A 25,021-nucleotide genomic window follows, 5' to 3' on the forward strand; every position below is an offset into this window, starting at 1 on the left:
CGATGGTGGTTTCTACCTGCAGACCAGGGGAGCATCAATGGGTGCCAAATATTCCCCGTCTTTTGCAAATATCTACATGTTTCACTGGGAGCAACTTTTTATTTTCAGTGACAAAAACCCATATCATGATAACATACACTGGATCAGTCGTTACATAGACGATTTATTGATAATTTGGAGGGGTACAGAGACACTATTTTCGGAATTTGTTAAGTATATTGGGAATAACAACCTAAATTTGGGGTTTACCTCACATTTTGATAAAAATACAATTAATTTTTTGGACATTTCGTTGATTAGTGGGAGTGATGGCATAGAAATTCGCCCCTATAGGAAAGATACAGCCTCTAACTCCATTCTGTTAGCCTCCTCCTGCCATCCACGACATGTCCTGGATAATATTCCCTATGGCGAATTATGTAGAATAAAACGTAACTGCTCTAGTGAGATACAATTTAAAATTGCAGCAGAGGAACTTCATACTAGATTGGAACAGAGGGGTTATAGTGAAAAAATATTAAAAAAAAGCAGAAATAAGAATAGAAGGACGGGGACGCGAGGAACTAGTATCCTATTCCAGCAGGCATCAGAATAGAAGGGACTCACATAAGGTTGGAGACAAATCAGCCAAAAACACAATCGAAAATGAAAATGTAAATTCGAGTAAAGATAGACCACCATTTTTCGTGACCTCATACAGTACCCAATTTGGACAGATTAAGAAAATAATAAATAGATATATTCCGGTATTAGAAACAGACCCAATATTAAGAGACTTATTATCGGAAGGTATTTCTATTGTGTCTAGGAGAGGCCCCACTATTGGAACCAGAGTCTCACCCAGTCTATTTATTAGTCAAAAGGAAAATGTAAAGGATCGGGACTGGTTGAGGAATATAGGTAATCGCAAATGTGGTCATACCAGATGCATCACATGTACACATATGGTGAATTCAAATACTGTAACGTCTTGCACAACAAATAGGACATACAATATACACCAATACATCAATTGTAATACTAAATCCATCATATATGTAGCCACATGCATTGCGTGCAATTTGCAATATGTAGGATGCTCGGGGAATTCATTAAAAGTGAGGTTTAGGAAACATATTACGGATGCTAAAAGTAGTTTGACAAACATGTCTATGCTGTCACGTCACTTTAGAGAGTCCCATTCAGGGGACACTACCCATTTACGAGTATTGGGAGTAGAAAAAGTCACCTTAGGACCTAGGGGAGGCGATCTCAGAAAGAAATTATACAATAGAGAGGCACATTGGATGTTCCTCTTGGGAACAAGATTCCCGCAAGGATTAAATAAAAGATTGGATTTAATGTTAACGTGTGCATAAATCGAGTAAGTAAATATGGTGGATGTATACAATTTATCATTAATCACGCAAGTTTAGTCCCCGGTTTAACATGCATTCTTCGTTTCTTGTGCACATATAATAAATTTCGAATTGTTGTAAATTATAGGGGGATGTTCACACGGCGTGATGCACATCATGCGGTTATCGATTTATATATAAAAATATCTCGGATTTTGATGTTTAGATATAGTTTAAAGTGCGTATTTTGGTAAATATGTACCTCTAAACCAACATAAATATCGGTACATATAATAAATTTTGAATTGTCGCAAATTATAGGGGGTTGTTCACATAGTGTGATACACACCATGAGGTTATTGATTTATATATAAAAATATCTCGGATTCTTATGTGTAGATATAGTTTAAATTGTTATTGCGGTTAAATATGCACCCCTAAATCAATATGAATATCGGTAGTATTGGTAGATTAGCCTTTGGACTATTCAAGTTTGAAATTTGAATGTTACTTGTAATGTGAAATTTAAAGCCGCATTGATTGCATCCTCGTGTGAACTCTCTCCGAACGATTAAATGTGATCATGATTCCCAATGCCATGTTTTGTAACCAACTGTTTTTAATTAAGATTCATGTGGTCATGTGACCAAACTCATGTGTATTTTAACTTGCATTATTGAGTGTATGTCTATCTACGACTAAGCACCTGAGGGTGCGAAACGCGTCAGATTGTGTCCTGCCTAAGCGTGTGAATAAAGCCATTGACAAGTTTTACCTGCATCTTCTCGTTTTCTTTTCTGTGATATATATATATATATATATATATATATATATATGTAGCTGGGCCCTATAACTTGTATATACCTCAGACTTTTGTCCATTTTGTCGAGCCAGGGAGCAACATGACTCCCTGGCGCCCACTGGAAGACCCTTCATGAAGAAGACTATGGACATATAATATCAAGCTAACATAAAAGCTTGGATACCCAGGTTTAGCGCACATTGACCCATAGCAGGCCTAATACGATGGAGGGTCAGAGCCCCATAGTACAGAAACAGACTGAAAGCTTATGAGGCACTGTAACAAATATCTTACTATGATAATACTGCTCCTTTCTTAAAAAAAATAAATAAATAAATAGGGAAAAAAAGGGAAAAAATAGGAATTAATTTATCTTTCAAAGAAAAACTTGTAAGATTTTATACAGAAAAATTACAGAAATATTACATTTATACTCTACTGACATCTAGAGGACATGGTATGTAATGACATTTACCATTTATGACATTAACTAGTATTATACTGACATCTAGTGGTAATGTCTGGTAAGTACACTCTGGTTAAAAGCATTGTGGAAACGTACTGTAAATAATAGTAAAGAGGAATATAATATGTTTTCCAAAGAGGGTACCTCCAGCTGTTGCAAAACTACAACTCCCAGCATGCCCGGACAGCCGTTGGCTGTCCGGGCATGCTGGGAGTTGTAGTTTTGCAACAGCTGGAAACACAAAACACTGCAGCTCATAGGAGTTATATTAATCCTGTAGGCGGAATCTCTTTGGCGTCAGTGACACCCGTGGGCGCAGTCTGGTATCAGTCGGGGATCGTGTTATATTCCGTAACACTAAAGCTTCATCTGATCCATAAACTCATTGCCAGTAAATCCAAATGACAGAGACAGCTGCGAGGTTTACGGCTCCCCCCGGAGGGCGGCCCCGGCATCACGGTGTACGGTGTATTATCTTGGCAGAAGCTGAGGCTGCGGTTTATAATCAGATTGTTTTGTAGAATTTGACACATTCTGGCTTTTTTGAATTATTTTAGAAAAAAAAATAGTTGCTTTAGGCAAAGTATAATTGGGCACTGTCACTTTAAAAAAATAAAAATAATTGTAGAGATATGTGAAAAATTTTGATGATGGCGGTCTGAGTGTTTATGATGAGAATGAGCCAGAAGAAGTGCTTTTACCAGGGTCACAGACTGGGGGAGGGGGTCTGCCTATATACATAAAGGGGAGGGGGTCTGCCTATATACATAATGGGGAGGGAGGTCTGCCTATGTACATAAAGGGGAGGGGGTCTGCCTATCTACATAAAGAGGAGGGGGTCTGCCTATATACATAAAGAGGAGGAGGTCTGCCTAGGTACACAAAGGGGAGGGGTCTGCCTATGTACATAAAGGGGAGGGGGTCTGCCTATATACATAAAGGGGAGGGGGTCTGCCTATGTACATAAAGGGGAGGGGGTCCTGCCTATATACATAAAGGGGAGGGGGTCTTCTAATATACATAATGGGGAAGGGTTTGCCTATATACATAATAGGGAGGGGTCTGCCTATATACATAATGGGGAGGGGGTCTGCCTATATACATAATGGGGAGGGGGTCTGCCTATATACATAATGGGGAGGGGGTCTGCCAATATACATAATGGGGAGGGGGTCTGCCAATATACATAATGGGGAGGGGTTTGCCTATATACGTAATAGGGAGGGGTCTGCCTATATACATAATGCGGAGGGGGTCTGCCTATATACATAATGGGGAGGGGGTCCGTCTATATACATAATAGGGAAGGAGTCTGCCTATGTACATAATGGGGAGGGGGTCTGCCTATATACATAATGGGGAGGGGTCTGCCTATATACATAATGGGGAGGGGGTATGGATATCTATATAATAGGGAGGGGGGCTGCCTATATACATAATGGGGAGGGGGTCTGCCTATATACATAATAGGGAAGGGGAGGGGGTCTGCCTATATACATAATGGGAAGGGGTATGGATATCTACATCATAGGTAGGGGTCTGCCTATATACATAATGGGGAGGGGGTCTGTCTATCTACATAATGGGGAGGGGGGGGGTTGCCTATGTACCTAATGGAGAGAGGGGGTCTGCTTATCTTCATAATAGGGAACTGGGGGTCTGCCTATGTATATAATGGGGAGGGGGGTCTGCCTATATACATAATGGGGAGGGGGAGTAGAAGTCCACCATTAGTTCTACTGTAAGGATGGAACAAAGTTATAAAGGATTCCAAGGTTGTGGCCAGTCCTGGGACCTGGTAATAAATGGACATTTTTATTATTTTATTTATTTTTTTCAAGTTTTTTTTATTGTCAACAGAAACAAAAACAAACATAAATGTTACAAAAATAATGTCTGCTCTGTATATAAGGATTAATGGCAACATCAAAAATCTAACACAACCTACTTCCTATTCCTTATATCGCACCAATCACATCAGTCCCGTCCCCAGGGACACATTTTAGGACCCACTCACATATTAAATATTTAACATTTTATTTAAAAAAATGTTCCTAGAAAGAAAAACCCTTTGTGAAATGTATGAATCCGGTATGTACAGTTTGCGCAAAAAATTTTTTATTCCCCCCCTCCCCCCAATTTGTGTCCGTCGTGAGCACCAAGTAGGCGGAGCTTGGCAAAAAGTGGTCAGGAAAAAGAGCATGGCCTCTTGTGACCCTGAATTTGTTACAATTTACGCAAGACATAAACTGTAAATGACATCAAGGTTAGTTTGAAGCCTGCTGCCACCTCTGTCCGTGTCAGGAACTGTCCCTGACACGGACAGAGGTGTCACCAGAGAGCACTGTGGTCAGACAGAAAAGAACTACATAACTACCTGTGGAGCATACAGCAGCTGATAAGTACTGGAAGGGTTAACATTTTTAACCCCCCCCCCCTGGAATATCCCTTTAAAGGGGTACTCCGGTGGAAAACGTTTTCTTTCTTTCTAAATCAACTGGTGCCAGAAAGTTCAACAGATTTGTAAATTACTTCTATTAAAAAATCTTAATCCTTCCAGTACTTATTAGCTGCTGAATACTACAGAGGAAATTCTTTTCTTTTTTGGAACACAGAGCTCTCTGCTGACATCATGACCACAGTGCTCTCTGCTGACATCTCTGTCCGTTTTAGGAACTGTCCAGAGCAGCATATGTTTTCTATGGGGATTTTCTCCTACTCTGGACAGTTCTTAAAATGGACAGGGATGTCAGTAGAGAGCACTGGGGTCATGATGTCAGCAGAGAGCTCTGTGTTCCAAAAATAAAAGAATTTCCTCTGTAGTATTCAGCAGCTAATAAGTACTGGAAGGATTAAGATTTTTTTAATAGAAGTAATTTACAAATCTGTTTAACTTTCTGGCACCAGTTGATAAAAAAAAAAAAAAAAGTTTTCCACCGGAGTACCCCTTTAAGAGGCGTGCACCAGTGGGATTTTACATAAGACAGGCATAAATTCCCCCCTTTATCGCTAGTATGATAAGAAATCCCAATTCAGTAGTTTTTGGCCAAGAGCCAAATCCTCCTTCAGGTGGCGATACACAGAGTGAGATATTCGGGACCTTATCTCTATCCAGGACTAAGCAGGAAGTAGTCCAGTAGTCCGCATTACACGGCATTGTTAGGAGGCGATGATGCTGTGGATGATTTTTTTTTAGATTCTATTCATTTAGATTCTACAAAGAAAAAATACAAAAACACAATAAAGAAATATATCACACTTTGGTAAGAAACATATGTAACACTTTATTTATTGTTGTGCTTAGTGGGATTTGAACCCAAGTCCCCAGCACTGCAGGGCAGCAGTGCTAACCACTGAGCCACTGAGCCACCATGCCACCCTTAAGAAACATTTGTAACCAAGTTATGTCAGTAGGGTATTTGCTTTCATCTGTAGATAAGTAAATATATTTCCTACCTTGTACGCGGAGGCTGTCCCCCGAGCGCTGAGCTCCTCGCCATTGTTGATTATTGCTAAAAACACACAATATTACATACAATATACAATATTACAAGTGTCAACAGATGGATCTGACATCACAACTAGAGATGAGCGAACTTACAGTAAATTTGATTCGTCACAAACTTCTCGGCTCGGCAGTTGATGACTTATCCTGCATAAATTAGTTCAGCTTTCAGGTGCTCCCGTGGGCTGGAAAAGGTGGATACATTCCTAGGAAAGAGTCTCCTAGGACTGTATCCACCTTTTCCAGCCCACGGGAGCACCTGAAAGCTGAAGTAATTTATGTAGGATAAGTCATCAACTGCCGAGCCGAGAAGTTTGTGACGAATCGAATTTACTGTAAGTTCGCTCATCTCTAATCACAACCTTCCTGCAACAGTGTATTAGGTTCTTATCTATTCTCCTGAGGGGCCCCACTTCCTAACTTGTCTAAGAGCGCTCCTCCATACCTCCAGCCCCCTCCTCCTATCATGGAAGATAGAAGCAAAACCTTTGAAGACAGCGCTGCTGGTGTCCAGTGTAGATGGAAATGATCAGGCCAGAGGAGGAGGTTTCAACCAAAGCTGGACCAATTTATTGGAGAAGAAATGATAACGCGTTTCGGGGGACAGCGTCCTCTTCTTCAGATCAGTTGGCCACTGATCTGAAGAAGGGGGCGGTGTCCCCCGAAACGTGTTATCATTTCTTCTCCAATAAATTGGTCCAGCTTTGGTTGAAACCTCCTCCTCTGGCCTGATCATTTCCATCTACACTGGACACCAGCAGCGCCGTCTCCAAAGCATTTTTTTTGCTTCCATTTTCCACGTCAATCTCATCAAGACGGGCCGGTCCTCTCCTGCACCCTGGACTCAACAGCTGTCTCCAGTGCTACAGTTCATAACCCCTGCTGTGGGTTGATATGCGAGTTTTATGCTCGCCTAAGGTGAGCATCTACCACCTACGGGCTCTGCATGCCCACTAGTGCATTGTTTCACTTTGCCTCTTTTCCTTTGCGGTATCACACTAGGCGCCTTTTGCCGGTCTCCACCTTTTTTTACCTTTCTACAGCTCCTCCTATCATGCTTGCCCTGCTGCATGTAGACATGTTCTCACTAACTCCATCACAACAATGGGCAGGTCACCCATGGGCACATAAGTGCTCTCCAGTCACCCAAGTACAAGTAAAAAGTGCGAAGTGTTCACAAAAATAAAGTGTTCACACTTACAAACAAGGGATCATGGGACTTGTAGTTGGAGGGAACTCCAACAGGAAATAGCCATTTAACAAAAAAAAATGTGTTCACACAAAAAAAAAAAATGTGCACGAGGATGGGGTCCATCGCAAGCCCTTTGCTGAAAGGAAAGAGACCCCCAATAAACAAAACCTTTCGCCTCCGCGCCTTTTGGTGCGGAGTCGAAGGGTTTGGTTTATTGGGAGGGCCTTTTTTCATTTTGGCAAAGGGCTTGCAATGGACCCCATCCTCGCGCACATTTTCTTTTTTTGTGTGAACACATTTTTTTTTTGTTAAATGGCTATTTCCTGTTGGAGTTCCCTCCAACTACAAGTCCCATGATCCCTTTTTTGTAAGTGTGAGGTCACTATTCACCCTCAGCCACCCCACCCATTAAAAAGTACCTGTCACCAAATAAACTGTTCTATAGTACCTCAGGCTATATTCCCTAACTACTCCTAACACCCCTCCAGCCCCTTTCAGAGCTTAAAAAAAGCTCTGTATCTTACCTTTATTCTTGCTCATTTAGGACCAATTTCCCAGCAGGAGAAAGTGGGTGTTTCCCAGCAGGCATAACATCACTGAAGTCTGCTGGGGGACCATTTCCGCCCTCACATTGTTGCAGTGCTGTGATGAATAGAAGACCTCAGGCTCTGTGCATGTTTCAGTCTGTGTTGCTATCAGTGAGGCTCTCCTGCAGGTTTCAGTCTGTGCAGCTTTCTGTGAGAATCTGTGCAGCTTTCACTTTCTGTGCAGCTGTCAATCAAGCTCAGTGCAGAGGAACACTTCCTGAGTTTGGTCTCCTGCCAGGCCGGGAGGAGACCAAACTCACTGTATTAATTCTGTCAGGGAATAGAACAGAGCCACCTAGGGGCTGTTTCTCTATCACATTCTAAAAATATTTATGTTGATAATTTTAAAAGAAAATGAATGGAAAAGTGTCTGCTAATTACAGGAATACTAAATTAAAAGTTTTATTTGGTGACAGGTACTCTTTAAATCACACCTGAGCTCCCTACCACGGTGTACTGTTTTTGAAACTACAATTCCCCTGTGGTTGCTCTAACTATTGAAGCAGACAGGCTCCCTTTCAACACCTGACCATTGATGAAATGTCTTGGGCCGCACTGCAACCTGGGAAAGCCTGAGAAGACGCTCATTTTGTATGCTGCTAAAAATAAACATCGGGGCAAAGATCACATAAGAATTGCAAGACCAGCCATCCAACACAGGTACAGACACTATATTATGAACTTCACTAACTTTACAGCCCCTAAAAAAACAATCCTGTAATACCCCTTTAACGTATATTTTAAACCTAAATAGACATATTGACTACTTTACAGAACAAGGTTATTGTATATGACCTACCTTCTCGTCTTTTCTTCATGTTCCTCTTCACAAAGCAAAGAAGAGCCAGGGCGATCAAGGAGAGGATCAAGATGTTCCCGGCTATGAAGGCTCCAAGGATTGTGAAATCGATGTCCCTGGAACCTAAGAAATAATCTGTATCTGTATCTATCTCAGCATATGCAGGTAGCAAATGTGAACAAGAGCGGCACCAATAAGAAGTCCCTTGTGGTGTCTTTAAGGTCAAGGAGAAGAAAGAACCCCCATGTTAGCCGATCCCCAGCTCTAGAGCTAAGAACCCTGACTCTATTCCAGTTGCAGTGACCAATGGAGTCTATTGTAGTCCAAAGTTTACTTCCTGTCTCAATTCTGATTTTATAGGCCACATTGCACCCTCCCTACAGTCCATCTTACATATGATAATTTTTATTATAGGTGTTATCCAGCTAATAACACTAATGATATCTACAGGATAAGGGATTCATCTTAGATAAGCCTTGATGCCTTGGTCACATGATCCTCCCGACCAATGGTTGCAGGAGAAATCCCTAGTCCAACAACCCTCTTCCAGGAGAAGGGGTGGACGAAATTCTGTTAGTACCAAGAAGAAGTTCTTACTTCTGCCAGAAGAATATCTCTCAGCCCAGCTATTGCTAGACATACATACCTAGACCACATGTGCCCTACTTTGGTACAAGTCCAGGTCACACCATCAAAGTGAAAGACTCCAGATTTATGTAAAAAGCTGTAGTGTTTATTGGTTCCCAAATCGGCATGTGGATTGGAGAACCAATAAACACTACAGCTTTTTTGCATAAATCTGGAGTCGTATATGATGCCGTGACATGGACTTTGTTGCATTTGGGATTCTGGACTGGCTATCCGGATGGTCACCTGCGCAGTGAACTAGCCCTGTGTTGTTCTCTTCCTTCTGTCAATCTTGTCTACAATCAAGTCATTGTTCCTGTTAATGCTGTAGGGATAAAGTGCACAAGTCTTAATCTCCAAGAATAAGTGTATTGTCATTGTCAGAGAGAATAAGGCTGGACAAGGACCTCTCTGCAATACACTTAACTCTTCATTGCCCTCAGGTCAGAGTTAGTGCTGCTCAGCTATCACAACATAAGAAAGTTTTCTAACCAAGCCCCTATGGGCATTTTTGTCACAGACCAAAGTTGCTCATTGTACTACGTGAACAACTATAGTAGTAATAAACCTCCCCTTTAGCTCTATCTGTATACTGCTGCTGCTACCTCTATGGGATGAGAATATGTAGGAGTTATACACCATGTTGCTTAAGTACAATGGAACATTGGGTTATCTACATCCCCCTGCCACATTGCTTGTCAACAGAACTACTGCATCCAGCATAACTCTCATCATCCTCCCTGGTGTAATACAACACAACATATCAAAATATTAGGACAAAGAACAATGACTTACCACACTGGGGGGAAGGCACGGTCACCCCTTCTGGAGCTGGAGTTGCAGATGTTTCTGTAATAATATTACATGATTTTATATTACATGATTACATAATTATTTATTATTATTAATAATAATAATAATAATAAAATAATAATATAGTAATAATAATAATAATAAAATAATAATATAGTAATAATAATAAAATAATAATAATTATAATAAAATAATAATAATATAGTAATAATAATAATAATATAATAATATAGCAATAATAATAAAATAATAATATAGTAATAATAATAATAATAATAATAATAATAAAATAATAATAATATAGTAATAATAATAATAATAATAATAAAAAATTATAATAATAATAATAAATAAGAATAATATAACATTAATAGTATATTAAAGCTGAAGCTATATTTAACTTCACTTAGATTAACTGTTATACAGCGGTCCCTCAACATACGATGGTAATCCGTTCCAAACGGACCATCGTTTGTTGAAACCATCGTATGTTGAGGGATCCGTGCAATGTAAAGTATACGACAGTGGTCTACAACCTGCGGACGTCCAGATGTTGTAAAACTACAACACCCAGCATGCCCGGACAGCCGTTGGCTGTCCGGGCATGCTGGGTGTTGTGTTTTGCAACATCTGGAGGTCCGCAGGTTGTAGACCACTGTTAGAGGAAGTTGTACTCACCTGTCCCCGCCACTCCGGACTGTCACCGCTCGTCACCGCTGCCCTGGATGTCGCCTTTCATCACTGTCGCTGCGTCCCCGGGGTGTCCCCGATGCTCCGGCAAGGCCTCTGCTTCCCCGGTATCCTCGCTCTCCATCGCCGCCATCACGTCGCTATGCATGCCGCTCCTATTGGATGACGTGATGACGTCAATGGAGAGCGCCAACGATACAGGGGATCCAGAAGAGGACGCACCGGAGCCCCGAGGACAGGTAAGTGATCGTCAGCGGACCACACAGGGCACCGTAAACGGCTATCCGGTGGTGGCTGAAGCAGTCTGCGCTGCCGGATAGCCGTTTATGTGATGGCCCCGACATACAAAAGCATCGTATGTTGATGCTGCCTCTGAGAGTGATCGTATGCTGAAATGATCGTATGTCGGGGCCATCGTAGGTCGGGGGGGTCACTGTATTAAACAATAACATTACAAAACAAACAATGTAACAATATGAATAGGCAAAATGAGGAAAGAAGAGTAACTTCCATACTTTGTATAGACGTACTTTACAATGGGGCTTTAGCAATTGGTTGACTCTCTTCTCATATACTGTTGTGTTTCTGTAAATACCCCCAATAAACAAACAAACAAACAAACAAAAAGGCAATCGAACCCCATCTTACCAAAAGAGAGCTTGACGTCCGAATCTTCATTTTTAGCTGCAACAAAATGGTGGAAAAAAAAATTATGAGACCAAAGAATACCTGGATTTTTAAACAGGTGGCAATCTGGAACTCACACTGATCCCATCGGTGAGGACATGCTCCCAGACCAATCCCCACCCAGCTCTATCTGTATACTGCAGCTATCTCTTTGGGTTCAGGATATATTGTAGTTATAAACCTCCACTTCAGCTCTATCTTTATATTTCTGCTGTTGTTATCTCTATGGGATCAGAATATATATAGTTGTGATACACCACCCCTCCAGTTGTATCTGTATACTGCTGCTATCTCTATGGGGTCAGGATATATAGTAGTTATACACCTCCCCTTCAGCTCTATCTGTATACTGCTGCTGCTATCTCTATGGGATCAGGATATATAGTAGTTATACACCTCCCTTTTAGCTCTATCTGTATACTGCTGCTATCTCTATTATATCAGAATATATAGTAGGTATACATCTCCCCTCCCTCCCTACCTGTATACTGCTGCTATCTCTATGGGATCAGGATATATGGTAGTATTACACCCTCCTTCAGCTCTCTCTGTATACTGCTGCTATCACTATGGGATCAGGATATATAGTAGTTATACACCTCCCCTCCAGCTCTATCTGTATACTGCTGCTATCACTATGGGATCAGGATATATAGTAGTTATACACCTCCCGTCTAGCCCTATCTGTATACTGCTTATATCTCTATGAGATCAGGATATATAGTAGTTAACCCCCCCCCCCTACAGCTCTATCTGTATACTGTGGCTGCTATCTCTATGGAATCAGGATATGCAGTAGTTATACACCTGCCCTTCAGCTATATCTGTATACTGCTGCTATCTCTATGGGATCACCATATATAGTAGTTATATACCTCCCCACCAGCTATATCTGTATACTGCTGCTGCTGCTTTCTCTATGGAATCAGGATATATATAATTGTTATATACCTCCCTTGTTGCAAAAACTGTACTATTTACTGCAATTGTGCAAATCCCAATAAAAACATCATTGTTACAGCAATTTTGGAAAATCGCAACAAAAACACCTCAATTGTGATTATAGGTCACATAACTCTCTCCATGTGGCAATATAATCATTCTTCAAGAAATCACATCAAAACTGCATAATGTGTGAACTGACCCCAACCCACTTATGAGTCTAATCAGTTCACCTGGGTAACCTCCAGCATCAGCAGCCTAATTTGATGATGCAGGTGCAGTGATAAGATTACACACCCTCTCTCTCTCCCTCAAAGGCAGAGAATTCATGGGAAATGTAGTCAGCTTTAGGAATTAAAGGGGTTATCTGGGAAAAACCTATATAAATATATATATATATATATATATATATATATATATATATATATATATCTCAACTGGCTCCACAAAGTTAAATAGATTTGTAAATTACTTCTATTAAAAAATCTCAATCCTTTCAGTACTTATGAGCTGCTGAAGTTGAGTTGTTCTTTTCTGTCTAAGTGCTCTCTGATGACACCTGTCTCGGGAACTGACCAGAGTAGAAGCAAATCCCAATAGCAAACCTCTTCTACTCCGTGCAGTTCCCGAGACAAGCAGAGATGTCAGCAGAGAGCACTGTTGCCAGACAGAAAAGAACAACTCAACTTCAGCAGCTGATATTTATTGTAAGGATTAAGATTTTTTAATAGAAGTAATTTACAAATCTGTTTAACTTTCTGGAGCCAGTTGATATATAAAAAAGTTTTTACCTGGAATTCCCCTTTAATTTCAGTATTGTGCAATCAGTATAGCTTCAAACATATCTGCCACATCAGCTAAAACAGGTAAGCACAAGGCATACACAAGAACCTCCACATTATTCTCTAATAATAGCCGATACGGCATTATATAGGCAAAACATGGGCATGTGTTTATGATGATGTTATACCAGCTTAGACCCTACGATTCCAGCATTTATATGGTCACTGACTCTCTCACCGCGTTCCCATGAATGTTCTTACACTATCACCCACCACTTACGTTGCAAGAGGATATCAACAAAGTCACTGGTGTCCCCGTGTAGATTCCATGCGGAGCAGCTGTATGTATTAATATCACTGGGTGTAATGTCCATCAGATACAGCTCCAGCCCCTGACCGGTCACACTGCTGACCACAGTATTCTCCCCCCTCGTCCAGGTCATGTAAGCTGCTGGGTTACTGACCACCGAACAGTTCAGGGTTACAGAATCCCCTTCATTTAGGACCACCGTGTGATTTTCTATTATTCCTGTAAAAAAATAAATAAAAAAAAAACATAAAAAAATGAACAAAAAAAGATAAATAAGAATGCAGCTAATATCAGTCCTAGTTATATATAAGACATAAAGAGCAAATGTAAAAAAAAAAAAAATTTATATATATATATATATATATATATATATATATATATAAAAGAAAGAAACAGGAGAGTGCATACACTTAAAGCAGTGTTTTCTCCACAATGTGCCTCCAGCTGTTGCAAAGCTACAACTCCCAGCATGCCCGGACAGCCTTCGGCTGTCCAGGCATGCTGGGAGTTGTAGCTTTGTAACAGCTGGAGGCACACTGTTGGGAGAAACACTGATCTAAACCCTATATAGAACAGTCTTTTCATTTATCAGCCAAGTGTCATGGAGGTGACGCTGTTTTGCTTAAAGGGGTAATCTTTATATATATCAACTGGCTCCAGAAAGCTAAACAGATTTGTAAATTACTTCTATTAAAAAATCGTAATCCTTTCAGTACATATGAGCTTCTGAAGTTAAGGTTGTTCTTTTCTGTCCAAGTGCTCTCTAATGAAAGGTGTCTCGGGAACCGCCCTGTTTAGAAGCAAATCCCCATAGCAAACCTCTTCTAAACTGGGCGGTTCCCGAGACACGTGTCATCAGAGAGCACTTAGACAGAAAAGAACAACCTTAACTTCAGAAGCTCATAAGTACTGAAAGGATTAAGATTTTTTAATAGAAGTAATTTACAAATCTGTTTAACTTTCTGGAGCCAATTGATATATATATATATATATATATATATATATAAAGATTTTTCCTGGATAACCCCTTTAAGTGCCACAGCCTGGCACGCCTTCTCACTCACCAAACCTTAAAAAATACACACAAAAAACAAAAAAACTAAAATAACAAAGGAAAATAAGAATGCAGCTAAAATCAGTTATATATATATATATATATATATATATGACATAAAGAGCACATATTCATACATATATATATATATATATATATATATATATATATATATATATATATATAGAAAGAAACAGGAGAGTGCATACACGTAAAGAAGGAGTGTTTTCCGTACAGTGTGCCTCCAGCTGTTGCTACAACTCTGATTGTGGGTGGTAAACCTGTAAAATCTCTTTTATATTTCTCAGCCAAGTGTCATGGAGGGAAAAAAATAATTCTAATCAACTGGTGCCAGAAAGTTATACAGATTTGTAAATTACTTATATTTAAAAATATTAATCCGTCCAGTACTTATCAGCTGCACTATGCTCCAGAGGAAGTTGTGTAGTCCTTTCCAGTCTGACCCCAGTGCTCTCTGCTGACACCTCTATTCATGTCAGGAACTGTCCAGAGCAGGAGCAAATCCCCATAGCAAACCTCTCCTGCTCTGAACAGTTCCTGGCATGGACAGAGGTGTCAGCAGAGAGCACTGTGGTCAGACTGGAAAGAACTACACAACTTCCTGTGGAGCATACAACAGCTTATAAGTACTGGAAGGATTAAGATTATTATATAGAAGTAATTTACAAATCTGTTTCATTTTCTGGCACCAGTTGATTCGAATTTTTTTTTCCCTTAATGACACTTGGCTGAGAAATATAAAGGACATTTTACAGGTTTGTCACCCACCATCAGCTCAAGGAAAGCCTAACAGCTATCCAGCGGAGCCATTCCAGGACCACTGGGAAAAAAAGAAATGAAAAGTTGCCATTCAATAGAAGGAGAGGAGCTTACTCTCTGGTGCCACCTGTTGGTGGTAGAATCCTAGCAAATTAATGATCAACTCTATATCGAGTCTTCAAACCTGACTGGGGAATATAAACTAAGCCAGAATGTCCTTCTGAAAGAAGAATCGCCCCTCTGTACACGGCTGTGTTTTTTCTTTCTTTCATATCAACTGGCTCCAGAAAATTAAACAGATTTGTAAATTACTTCTATAAAAAAAAATCTTAATCCTTCCAGTACTTATCAGCTGCTAAGGTTGAGATGATCTTTTCTGTCTGACAACTGTGCTCTCTGCTGACACCTCTGTCTGTCTCAGGAACTGTCCAGAGCAGGAGAGGTTTGCTATGGGGATTTGCTCCTACTCTGGACAGTTCCTGAGACAGACTGAGGTGTCAGCAGAGAGCACTGTGGTCAGACAGAAAAGAAGAACTTAACTTCAACAGCTGATAATTACTCGTAGGATTAAGATTAAGATTTTCTGCCCGGAAAATCTCCACAAGGGCATTCCGCATACAGCAGGCGCCGGCAAAATATTCTGAATAGACAAGTCTATTCTTTCTACGTAAGCCAGAATTGCGATTTCCGCAACGGATGTTTCCGCCATATGAACATTCCCTCATCGGACATGTCACATCCACTGAGAAACAACATGCAAAGCAGCTAAAGTTATAGGGGTATTCTACATTTTGTTCCAAACGCTCGGAGCGGGCAGCCGTGATCGTGCAGTCATGGCCACGCCCCTCTTGCCATCATGCCACGCCTCCTCAATGCAAGTCTATGGGAGGGGGAGGGGCGGCCACCACGCCCCCTCCTTTAGACTTGCATTGAAGGGGCATGGCTGTAATGTCACAAGGGGTGTGGCCGGGACATCACAACCCCCACCACTTGCACCCAGTGTCCTAAATGGGTGCTGCACAGAGATTGTGGGAGTCCCAGAGGCAGGACCCCCGTGATCAGACATCTTATCCCCTATCCCTTGGATAGGAGATAAGATGTTTAGGGATGGAGTACCCCTTTAAAATTGCTTTCAATGGGAGGCTGCTGCCCAGTTTGCAAAGCGGAATTTTGGCAGCAGATCTGAGTTCAGGCAAAAGTCTGTACCTGTTCAATCTTTCAGCAGAATTTGCGAGCAAAGTCCCAATAATCACTGGGACTCCAACTCCAAGTCTTTATTGCGGCAGAAGATTCAGCACAATATAGGCACCAATTTTAATGGCGCATATCCTCTGGGAAATACCTCAGTGTAAACATACACTTACCGCAATGAAAAACATTATAATAACATGCATGTAAGATAACACCGCACTCTGTGAAAACACCATGCACAAAGGAGATGACAAATCATTACCTGAGGGGCCAATAAAAATATCTATAGAGGGCGGATCTGAAAGAAAGCCGGAACATAATAGAAATATATTGGATGTACGGTAAAATGGTACACAGTGACCCCCACCAGCAGAATAGTGAGTACAGCTCTGGAGTATTATACAGGATATAACTCAGGATCAGTACAGGATAAGTAATGTAATGTATGTACACAGTGACCTCACCAGCAGAATAGTGAGTACAGCTCTGGAGAATAATACAGGATATAACTCAGGATCAGTATAGGATAAGTAATGTAATGTATGTACACAGTGACCTCACCAGCAGAATAGTGAGTACAGCTCTGGGGTATAATACAGGATATAACTCAGGATCAGTACAGGATAAGTAATGTAATGTATGTACACAGTGACCTCACCAGCAGAATAGTGAGTACAGCTCTGGAGTATAATACAGGATATAACTCAGGATCAGTACAGGATAAGTAATGTAATGTATGTACACAGTGACCTCACCAGCAGAATAGTGAGTACAGCTCTGGAGTATAATACAGGATATAACTCAGGATCAGTACAGGATAAGTAATGTAATGTATGTACACAGTGACCCCACCAGCAGAATAGTGAGTACAGCTCTGGAGTATAATGCAGGATATAACTCAGGATCAGTACAGCATAATTCAAAGGTAAAATACAATAGAAGAAAATAAAATAATAAATAGGATTCATGTTTAGGAGAATATACGACATTGCAATGTGAAATGGCCGGGTGCCCAGCAAAGAGCTTTACTGGTCTTGTGATTGGATGGAAGATGGAGAAAAGCCAAGTTTGTTAAGAACATTTCAAGCCATCGAAAAATGAGAACGGTAAATCCTGACTCATGCGGCCTCTAAACAGGTGGGAGCAAAAAGGTGTCAAAATGTTATGATCAGCACCTCGAAAAGATGGCGGCTGGTTCAGGGAGATATATTTTATTTACTGCAGTTGTACATGTTAAAGTAAAAACATTTCATTTTTACAGTATGACACTTTTAACAATCGTAGCAAAAACACAGCCAAAATAATGTCAGATCTTCCTAAAACTAAAGAAGTCATATCTTCATAAAACACCTGTATTATCGGCAATCGACTTCTCTGGCCTGATACAAGGCAGATCAGAGAAGAAGACCCTGTGAGAGCGGAGGCAGGTAAGGAGATCTCCATCAGCCATCTTGGCTGATCTGATCCCTGCGGTTGTTCTGCAGGTGATCAGATCAGCCAATCGGAACCTGAGGGGTTAATGGCGGACAAAAGCACGGTTGATGATGTCTGCCACTACCGGCGGGACCTGCCGTGTATGAACAGAGCACAGATACTGTGCTCACTTTATGTACAGGATGGAAATGTACGTTAAAAGGGTATTCCGGGCAAAAACATCTTATCCCCTATGATCGCGGGGGGCCCGCTGCTGGGACCCCCCCGATCTCCCTGTAGCACCCGCATTCTATGCGGGGCTGCATTTGCAGTTTCGGAAACCTCCTGGTTTCCAGGACTGGGGACATGACGTCACGCCACGCCCCCTCCATTCATGTCTATGGGAGGGGGCGTGATGGCTGTCACACCCCCTCCCATAAACATGAATGGAGGGGGCGTGGCGTGCCGTCACGTCCCCAGTCCCGGAAACACGGAGGTTTCCGAAACTGGAGACACAGCCCCGCATAGAATGCCCCTTTAAGTACCAGTGCACCAGAACGTACATTTACGTCCATTGTCCTTAAAGGGGTACTCCACTGGAAAACATCTTATCCGCTATCCATAGGACAGTTGATAAGATGTCTAATCAAGGGAGTCCCGCCGATGGGGACCCCTGCGATCTCCGCTGCGCCACCCCAGTCATTCGATGCACACAGCCAAGTTTGCTCAGTGCCAGGTGACTGGCGACCATCACGCCCCTTCCCATAGACATGAATGTAGGGGGCGTGACGTCACGAACATGGAAGCTCCAAGCGGCGGGACCCCTGTGATCATACATCTTATCCCCTATACTTTGGATAGGGGATAAGATGTTAACCGGCGGAGTACCCCTTTAAGGGGTTAAAACCTAGTGGCCAAAAAGAAAACTGCAAGATTTTTGGATTATTTCAAAATAAAGATAATAATAGATAATAGAATGGAAAATTTGAAACAAATAATCACTTAAAATTCTTAAAAATGATTAATATCTTTAACAAAAAAAACTTGATTGAACTAATAGGTTGTTTTCTGGCTCTCGAGTTGGTCTTAGTCCATGGTTATAACCTAGAACATAATACTTACACTGTAGATCCAGGATGATGGTCTTCTGGGTCGAGGACCTCACGGCCGGGTAGTTGACCTCGCAGGTTATGGCCGTCTTGTGATCGCTCGGTAATGGGGTAAACGTTATTGATGGGGATTTTCCCCACGATCCATCCAGGTTGTCCTTCCACCACGTGATGGTGGGGTCTGTCCCGTCACAATTCCCTGGAGGGGTACATGTCAGTGTCACCTCCTCACCAACTCTCAGATTCCCCAGATTCGAAATTTCAGGTTTTTGTGTAAGATCTGTGGTATAAAAAGAGACAAAAAAATACTTGGTTTACTCCTATCACTGTTGTGGTCTGTATGTGCCCATAGACTTCTATGGATGTCAAATGACATCATGTGACCTTAAAGAGTACTTGTCATGATCTTGTTAAATTTTATAATCCTCCCAGGTCACTGCCTCCATCATGATAAACCACCCCCTGCCTTTATTTTTATTATTTGTTAATTTTCTACCTTGATATCACTCTGTATTTTCTGCTCAGTCTCAGTCAGATTCACAGTCTGGGAAGGGGCGTTCCCCAGCAGGCGTGACATAATCTGAAGCCATACAGGGGAGAACTTCCTCCCTCACTCTGCTAAACACAGCCCAGAGCAGTTCAGTGTGAGATGAGCTATGATTGGCTAAGGCTGCACCCCCCCCCCCCCCCCCCAGCACTTCAGACTGCATTTCCTGATTTTGGACTTCTGCCAGGTCAGCAGGAGTCCAAAGTATGTGAAAGAGATGGGGGAAAATGTGCTCTGGACAAGAAGGGAGGCATCTAGTGGCAGCTTTTTTTCAACACAAATAAAACATAGAAAACTAATTTTATTTTATTTTTTTAAACAAAGTACATTAGAAATATTTTATATTTACCATAAGGAGTGCAATAGCGAAAATTAGTTTTAATGAGAGTGCCCATTTAAAAAGGATATCTCTTTTATTGGCACCAATACTAAATACAATTTTTTTTTAAATATAATCTTTATTACAGTTTTAAATTTACAAAGTATAACTATATAATTCTAGTCAGAGGGATAATAAAATAGACCAAACATTTGCCTCTCGTACCTTATTCTATTCCAGTTATACAGTATTTATCTCACAATTCCCCAACAGTAACTTATATCACAAATAATGTACCGTAGGAAGAGGGTCCAAATGACCCAACCAAGTCCGTCTAATCCATCCTATGTATATAAAAATAATCTTTTAGAAGAACAGGAAGAGAGAGGGGTAAATGATTCTCCATAGGGCTGCAGCTGTACTGCAATGGGTGGGAGGGAGAGAAGTGACCTCACACTTACAAATAAGGGATCCTGGCACTTGAAGTTGGAGGGAGGGAACTCCAACAGGAAATAGCCAGACAAGCACCCTTCTTAAGCATGTCCATTACTGTCTGGCAGGCAAGTACTAAAATCACCTTATGATGGATAACCCCTTTATAGAGAATGTATGGCCTATTTCTTTTTTTAATCTATATGATTTTTATTTTCTGTTGTAATTTGACCTTTTTTTTGCACATTATTAAGTAGCCATATTGCTTGAGCTGTTTTGCACAGCCTTTAGAAATATGCTTTACTGCAAGCTCTATAGACGCCAGAAAAATTAGATTGGAACTGTCCCATTGACAAGATTGGGAAAGGTTTCTGGGTGTTCTTTGTGACTTTTGAAGAGGTTATTTCACAGGGAGGGGGAGACTTAGCTGTGAGCTTCATCTGTTGTCTCCTCTACATACTTGTGTCACATTTACTGTACAGATCACTTCCCAGCAGCCTTCTCCTTATCATCCCAGACAGAATGGCAAGTTGCAGCTTAGTTTCAGGACTTGTGGCCAAAATGAAAACTAAGATTTCCGAAATATTTTTAAATATAAAAAAAAAAAAAAATTCCAAAAATATGCTTAACATAACAATGTACGCAATAGGTCATTAATCGGTGAGGCTCACTCACCTGTCACCAGAAGGGTTGTCTTGTGTGATAAGTAATTGTACATAAAACCCGTCTCTTTATTCCCTAAAAATCGGAAGAAATACGTCCCCGTGTCTTGTTTCCTGGCATCCGTGACTTTCAGGGTACAATCCCCATTGTCTGGATTCCCTAAAATATGGAAATTCTCTTTTACTATCGGCACCGATCTGTCACTAGAGGCGAGGTTGGTGTAAAAATCGCTCTTCCAGTATCCGGTGGAATTTGTGAATGTCGACCTATAGGTGGCGGTAAAAGAACAAGGAATTATGACACACAGCCCCTCCTGTACTGTGATACTGGGCTCCACCTGAATGGAAAAACCCTCTGAGGAATCCTGACACCGGGCACCTGTATGGGGGAGAAGAAACACGTCAGAAAAGATCAATACAAGGCTTTACTGTATGAAATATTATGAAAACAGACACAATATAGTATATATATATATAGGCTTGGTAGGCAGCGTCTATGTCATCCACTGTTATGTATATTGATTTTAAAGGGGTACTCCGCCCCTAGACATCTTATCCCAAAGGATATGGGATAAGATGTCTGATCATAGCTGGGACCCCGTGTTCTCGGTGCAGCACCCGTCGTTCGTTTAGAATGCTGGGTGCCGGGCGGCAGGTGGTCATAACATCCCGGCCACGCCCCCTCATCATGTCACACCGCGCCCCCTCTATGCAAGTCTATGGGAGGGGGCGTGGCAGTCGCCACGCCCCCTCCCATAGACTTGCATAGAGGGAGCGTGGTGTGACGTACCGCCCGCCACCCGCTCCAAGCGTTCGGTACAATATGTTGCGAACTCTGGGGCAGCGGAGTACCCCTTTAAGGGGAACATTTTGTATTTTAAGAATTTTATTACATTTTACTTATCTGCTGAAATATAGAAATATAGGTGCATGAACTGAAGGCTCTAAAGCCTGAGGCTGCACTACTGTTGTGTACTCTACGTATATCACCATCCACATCAATGATTTTATATATATATATACATATATATATATATATATACACACATAGGGGGAGGTTTATCAAAACCTGTCCAGAGGAAAAGTTGCCTAGTTGCCCATAGCAACCAATCAAATTGCTTCTTTCACTTTGCAGAGACCTTGTTAAAAATGAAAGAAGTGATCTGATTGGTTGCTATGGGCAACTCAGCAACTTCTCCTCTGGACGGGTTTTGATAAATCTCCCTCATACAGTATGTATATATATATATATATATATATATATATATATATATATATATATATATATACTGTCTATTATGTTCTACACCAAGCCAGATATTGAAGAGGTGGTGATTTTAATCTGGATGTACAAAAGGGACAGGAACACATATGACAAGATGTTGCTGATCTGTCTGTTGTTGTCTTCTTTACACTATGATATACAGGTTTTGTGGTGTATTCTACTTACACATCCAGAGCTGAGACACAATGAGAATTGCACAATACACCTTACTCCTGTAAGTGCTTTCCAGCCTCATCCTGACACGGTGCTGAACGCTGGAGTCCTCCAAGACAGGATCTGACAATAACAAAGATAACGTCCAATTATATTCATTCAGATAAGGAGTGTGATGCCTACGATCTATGATGCTTACAATCTACTCATTACTGTTATCACCTTCTTTACTACATTGTTGTCATGGTGGGTAGGGAGCAGTGCAGCCCTACTCTCATGACAACCACTGTCCCGACCTACTTGGGTGACTTGTCCTATAACCCCCAACTAGGCGATGGTCCCTACATTCCCTATAAGCACAGAGCTCTATAGGGAGTGCTAGAAAGGCCAGGTCAATAACACTCTGACATGCCAAGGACAGAATCAGAATACAAAAATGTAAACCAGAAACAAGACGAAGGAGGATAATGTAATACCAAATCAGATTCAGAATCAACGTAATACAGGCAGGGGGGTTAAATCAGAAGAGTCAGGTCCAAAGCAACAGGCAAGAGTCAGGGTCAGAAAACATTCGATAGTCATGGTTCAGGAACATTGATTTACAAAATAACGCTAGCAGGGTATAGACCACAATCATAAGCCAGTAGGTGGGAGCGCTGGAACCACAGCTGATTGCCCCAATGTTTCTTGTCTCACAGTGATGGGTCGTCATAACTACAGGGGACGGACGCAACGCCGGAGCAAAGGCAAGTAAATGCCTGACAACTGTATTACCAGATGTCACATAGTCAGAACTGGACTTTTAGAAATCCAATCTGGAGATCAACTCTGGAAAGCTGCCACCAGCCATAGATTTTCTGCTGCTGCCCCTACAGGCGATGTACAGAATTACATGCCAATCAATTTAAATAGTATGGCCATGCAAACACATATACTGCCTCTGCGTACAGTGGTGGTGTGTAGCAGCAAAAAAATAAAATAAATAAATATATATATATATATATATATATATAGATAGATAGATATAATGAATGGGTCTATCAAGAAGGGACTATTGCTAGGTAAATAAAGAAATAAATAATAATAATAATAATAATATATATATATATATATATATATATATATTTACATATATATATATTTACATATATATATATATATATATATATATATATATATATATATACTGTATATATATATATATATATTTATATATATATTCTTTATAGATGCTAGCACTACCGCAGGGAGTCTGGCGTCATTTGTCTTATCTAAGTCACCAAACTACCTTGTTTCGGTTGTACAGTTATCCCCAATAAACATATCCCTTTCGCTTCAATATTTTAACTAACTTAAAATATATGACATGAAATTACATTCACATATAGAAAGTTTAATCCGATTCCAATAAAAAAAATCTCCTTTTTTTTTCATTTGCCAACAAGTGTAATTCTAGTCCACCCACCTGACAGCAGCACAGTGCAATGAGAATTGGCTGCATCGTAAGTGAAATTGCTTTAGAAATAAATACATAAAATAAAAAATGAAATAAAAAATAAATAAAATAAATTTGAATAAAATGTAATAAATTAATTTAAAAAAAAGGTTGTTTTTATAAAATACATTTAAAAAATGAAATAAAAAATAATAATTAAATAAATAAATAAACAAATTAAATCAAATACAAAATAAATAAATAAAATTAAATAATAAATAAATAAAATTAAATAAATTAATAAATAAATTAAAAAAATGTAAAATAAATAAATTGTTGTAAAATTATCCTGACTCCACACAAAAAGCAAAGCATGTGCTAAGAAAGTCCAAGTGCATGTATTTCACAGAGTTTTCTTTAAAAAAAAAATAAACATTTGACTGAAAATTTTTGGAAATGCATATTCTAGAATTGAAAGTCTTATCTGGAATTACCTGTAAAGACACAGGTCATGAATGCTCTTCTATTCCAGTGTTTCCTAACCAGTATGACTGCGGCTGTAACAAAACTACAACTCCCAGCATGCTCGGACAGCCATTGGCTGTCCGGGCATGCTGGGAGTTGTAGTTTTGCACCAGCTAGAGGCCCTTTGGTTGGGAAACACTGGTATAGAAGAACATTCACACAACATACGTTTCCTATGAGTTGTGGCATCTGCAGTCGTACCTTCACATATAGGTATGGAAGCTTTGCATTAAAATAATTTTTTATGACAAACATTATTATTATTATTTTTATATTATATTTATAATTTTTTTTTTAGGGTTATAGAGTCAATAAAATAAACTCTTATCTATACACAGAGAATACGAAGATCGAACTTACCCAAGTGTCGCTTCCAGATTGTTTAAAGTTCAACGCCAAAAATACGAACATGAACATCAACCGTAAACATGTACAAGAGAGTGACAAGTGCCATCTGGTGGTGAGTCAGAGAATAACATTGCGCCTGTTCGTATATTCACTGTGTATTTATAGGTAGTGCTGGGATTTTCCTTTTTTCTTTGTGATGAACGTTGATATTTCATTCTACTAAGCTGGA

At 40.4% G+C, this 25,021-nt stretch overlaps 1 protein-coding gene across 1 annotated transcript; it reads right to left on the minus strand.

Annotated features, from left to right (window-relative positions):
• Nucleotides 1-5,520: 5,520 nt before the first annotated feature.
• On the minus strand, nt 5,521-23,216 carry LOC130294016 (sialic acid-binding Ig-like lectin 14). Its single transcript, XM_056543377.1, has 11 exons — nt 23,088-23,216; nt 22,497-22,607; nt 21,060-21,425; nt 19,100-19,366; nt 16,827-16,862; nt 13,510-13,758; nt 11,467-11,502; nt 10,111-10,164; nt 8,689-8,811; nt 6,062-6,117; nt 5,521-5,819 (listed from the first exon to the last, which is right to left on the minus strand). Exons 1-11 carry the CDS (start codon nt 23,194-23,196, stop codon nt 5,805-5,807), a joined length of 1,422 nt encoding a protein of 473 aa, XP_056399352.1. The 5' UTR covers nt 23,197-23,216; the 3' UTR covers nt 5,521-5,804.
• Between the last annotated feature and the right edge of the window lie 1,805 nt (nt 23,217-25,021).

The sequence above is a fragment of the Hyla sarda genome, chromosome 10 (assembly GCF_029499605.1).
Source record: "Hyla sarda isolate aHylSar1 chromosome 10, aHylSar1.hap1, whole genome shotgun sequence".
NCBI lineage: Eukaryota > Metazoa > Chordata > Amphibia > Anura > Hylidae > Hyla > Hyla sarda.

Coding starts and splice junctions, on each gene's coding strand:
- LOC130294016 (XM_056543377.1), bottom strand. CDS start 23,196: ATGACGACCCATCACTGTGAGACAAGAAACATTGGGGCAATCAGCTGT. Junction 16,863..19,099: donor CATCATCCTGGATCTACAGT/GTAAGTATTATG, acceptor GCTTTCTTTCAG/ATCCGCCCTCTATAGATATT. Junction 13,759..16,826: donor TATTTTTATTGGCCCCTCAG/GTAATGATTTGT, acceptor ATTTTTTTACAG/GAATAATAGAAAATCACACG.